The 3,570-nt window shown below is 46.2% G+C and overlaps 1 protein-coding gene across 3 annotated transcripts in view; it reads left to right on the plus strand.

Moving 5' to 3' along the window:
- MTMR2 (myotubularin related protein 2) overlaps positions 1-3,570 on the plus strand; it is a 66,461-nt gene that overhangs the window by 60,849 nt on the left and 2,042 nt on the right. For all 3 annotated transcript variants that reach the window (XM_054818309.1, XM_054818302.1, XM_054818318.1), the window contains 2 exons: positions 1,097-1,210; positions 2,644-2,820. In XM_054818309.1, the coding sequence (XP_054674284.1) occupies positions 1,097-1,210; positions 2,644-2,820 (291 nt within the window). The remainder of the gene's footprint in view (positions 1-1,096; positions 1,211-2,643; positions 2,821-3,570) is intronic.

Consider the following 3,570-nt stretch of genomic DNA (forward strand, 5'->3'; position numbering starts at 1 on the left):
GTAGGAAGACATCCATTTGCTCCTTTTTAACTTCTTCTGAAGGCAAACATACTGCTCCTGGTTCATATGTGATGTGCAGAGCTGAGACCCTCACTTCAGACCAGGCATGGCAGAGGCACAGTTCAGGAGAGATCCCCTATGGTTGGGAGGTTTTTCGCCAGGTATGTGGGACCCAGAAGGTTTTTAGTGTCTGCTGTGACACAAAATGTGTCACGTGGCAAATATCAGGCACTGAAAAAATTAGGCTTATGATGGATTAAAACAGGTGAAATGGAAAAGAAGGATGCCAGTATATACGAAGCTGTACCATATTCAAGTAGAGAAAGAGGGAGGCTTTACCATCATCAAAAGTCACTTTCATCATGCTCTCCTTGGATTGCTCCTACAAGCAGGCATCCTGACCTGAGCTGGTGAGGTCAAGATGTTGCAACTGGGGCAGTCTGGGAAGAGAAGGGTGGTTTGTGAGGGAGGAAGGCCTCCTGCTCTCCTCTCCATTGCCCCAGCAGTTCACTGCATGTATTCTTATTGACCCTTTGTGGAGTTTCAGTTCTCCCTGTCTTGGGTCTGATTGTTTCTGTATGGAACATCAATAGCAACCACAGCCCCTGTCCCTCCTGCTGACCTGTGTTGCACGATGCCTCCCTGCTGTTTCCTCTGGGAGGTGCTGTGTTACACAGGCTATTTCCATTTGGCCCCGGGACATTTCCATTTCTTCTTATGCATTATTTCACATACGCTTCAGCCTTTTGTTCACAGTCTTGTTGCATGGTCTGTCATGAGGGGCAGGGATAGCAGAGCAAGCTTCCACTTGAAGGAGCACTGAGTGTGTATAAAAACAGTGGTCAAACCCTTCAGACCTCTGGCTTTTGTTCAAAATTCCTCTCTGCATGTATAAAGCAGCTTTCCAAGAGAGAAACTCCTGCTCCTGGAAGGAGAAAATATGATCCTGAATATTCCGCCAGGCAAAGAACAGACAAATCCTGGTTTAGAAATAAAGAAGAGAGGCCAACTCCTTACCAAGACCACAGAGTAGGAGAAAGTTTATTTGCATTTCCTGTTCTAAAATCCCAACCTAATTTTCTGGTTCTGTCTGAAGTTTCCTACAGCATTTGAGTTCAACGAGTATTTCCTGATAACCATCCTGGATCACCTGTACAGCTGTTTGTTTGGGACGTTCCTGTGCAGCAGTGAGCAGCAGAGAGTGAAGGAGGTAAGACGATGGCTTCTCTCCGAGGCTAGGGCATGGTGCTGTGATTGCTTTAACTGGCCAGATATTGCTAGAGACGCTGTTTCAGCACTCAGACAGTGGTAGATACAGGTCTGGGTAATGCCAAGCCCTCTCCTTAACAGCTTAAACAGATGTCTGGTGGAGACTTTACATTTCAGAGCAATACCATTCACTCGACAGCCCCACTGCTTCCAGCATGGCTTTCGGTTACTCACTGGTGGCTGAATGGCTCCTAGTGTCTCCCGAGTAGTTGGAAATAAAATTTTTCTTTGAATTCCAGTTCAATGTAATATTCTGTATGGAAACTGGTGCCTTTTTGCCCTCCCTTTTCCTTGCAGTGGACCTGTTAGGTTGGTTGATTTTAACTACCAAGTGTGTATTGTCATTCTGCATGCATAGGTTACAGCAAGTCACTGGTCTCAACGTGTCCTTGCCGTGCTTGCATTTTTCTGGGAGAGGACAGAGCTGCTGGTATTAGGAAGGACATGCCTTGATGTCCTGCCACCGGCCAGCTCTGCCCTGCGGTCTGGGGGAGGTTTGTTTGCCAAGGGAGGAGTGTACAGACATGTACATTCAGCCCATGCAAACACTACCCTATTCAGACCCCGTCTGGAAGCAGAAGGAAAAGCAGTGATGCTCTTCTGTCTAACCTACCTAAAGATACGAAGCATTTTGTCACCAAAACATTGCAGCCTAACATCACAGAGGTACATTGAGGACAGTGCTGTGTAGATCTGATGTGATTATATTTGACAGCACATCAGTTAAAAAATAAAAAGAAAAATAAAAAAATATTACTGTCATACAGAAGTGATGACATTACACTGCAGTGTAATCAGGGTCCCTGTTTCTCTAGGGTCCACAGTGATTGAATAATTGTAATTTCCAGAGAAGAAAACCTGCCCGCTGTTTGCATGTGGGTTTTGGGAGGGTTTTTTTAAGGTCTCGGCCTAGTGAAGTATTTAATCTAGAAAGCACTTCAACACTGCTTTCACTGGGATTATTCACAGGCCTCATTATTCCACTAGCTCAGGGCTTAAGTCAAATCTTTTCTTGTTTTTGTTTTTTGCAATTAAATACTCCACAAGTACTCCAGGAGCCCTTTAAAGAGGGAAGTTTAACTAAAGCATTGAGAGTCCACACGCCAGTGTCCCCTTGCTGTGCCGATGGTCGTGTTGGCAGCTGGGTGGCTAAGAGGGGATGTTTCCGTGCCAGGGTATGCATGTGCCCGCCTGCATCCCTGTGCTTCGATTACAACGACCACATCAGAAGAACGGTGGAGTTTTTTAAGCTACTAAAAGGCAACCAGCTCTGCATTACTGACAGGCATACGTATATGCTGCTATAAATACTTTGTAGATAAATGCTGGGATTCATACGGGAAATAAAGCCTCCTCTACCCCCTTCCCTCACAGAGCCTTCCAAAAAAGACCGTGTCGCTTTGGTCTTACATCAACAGCCAACTGGAAGACTTTACTAACCCCTTGTACGTGAGCTACTCCAACCACGTCCTGTATCCCGTGGCCAGCATGCGCCACCTCGAGCTGTGGGTCGGCTATTACATTCGCTGGAACCCCAGGATGAAACCACAGGTACGTCTCTTCCAATGATCCTACTTTTATTTCCCTCCTCACTAGTATTAACACTGTCATTTTGGAGTTCAAGACCTTTGAAGTAATGTACAAACTTAAGCTGCCACTGCTTAAATCAAAACCCAAAAGCCTAAATTCAAGTGCAGGGGCCCAGCTGCAACCCTGTTACACTCTTGAACCCTGAGAGCAGGGAAAGCAGCTTGCCCAGGGCAGGCACCTGAGGCAGACAGTCCCAACGTGACCCTCAACACCAAAATCACTTTAATAGGAAGGGACAAAAATTCCTAGATTGCCTCAACGTCCAACTGCAGCTGACAGCTTTGCAAATCTGGGGCATTAGATACAGGAACCCAACAAATGCTTTTCAGTGCTGTTTGACAGCCAGAACTATGTGCAAATATTTAGATAAATCTGTGGGTTTTTTCCTCGCAAAGCCCTGAAATTAGGGCCAGGCTGAGACGCCAAGGGCAGTATGCCCCAGAAACGTCCAAGATTAGAGTTCTGTAATTGTCATGTTTCAAAATAGACACCAAGTTTCGTTTAACCACCACTGCACTATGTGTGTTGGATAAAATGAGTATCCCAAAGCCAGAGTAACTACTCGCTTACCCCTGGGCTGGAGACAGTGACATAACCCACCTACCACCCTATTCCCTCATAGCTGCACATAAGGTCAGTGGCAGCGTTTTGTGGTGCAGGCTTACCCTTCCATGCTTACCTCCTAGCACTCAGCTACGCGTTTCCCTGCAG

Source organism: Grus americana, chromosome 1, assembly GCF_028858705.1.
Source record: "Grus americana isolate bGruAme1 chromosome 1, bGruAme1.mat, whole genome shotgun sequence".
In the NCBI taxonomy this organism is placed as follows: Eukaryota; Metazoa; Chordata; class Aves; order Gruiformes; family Gruidae; genus Grus; species Grus americana.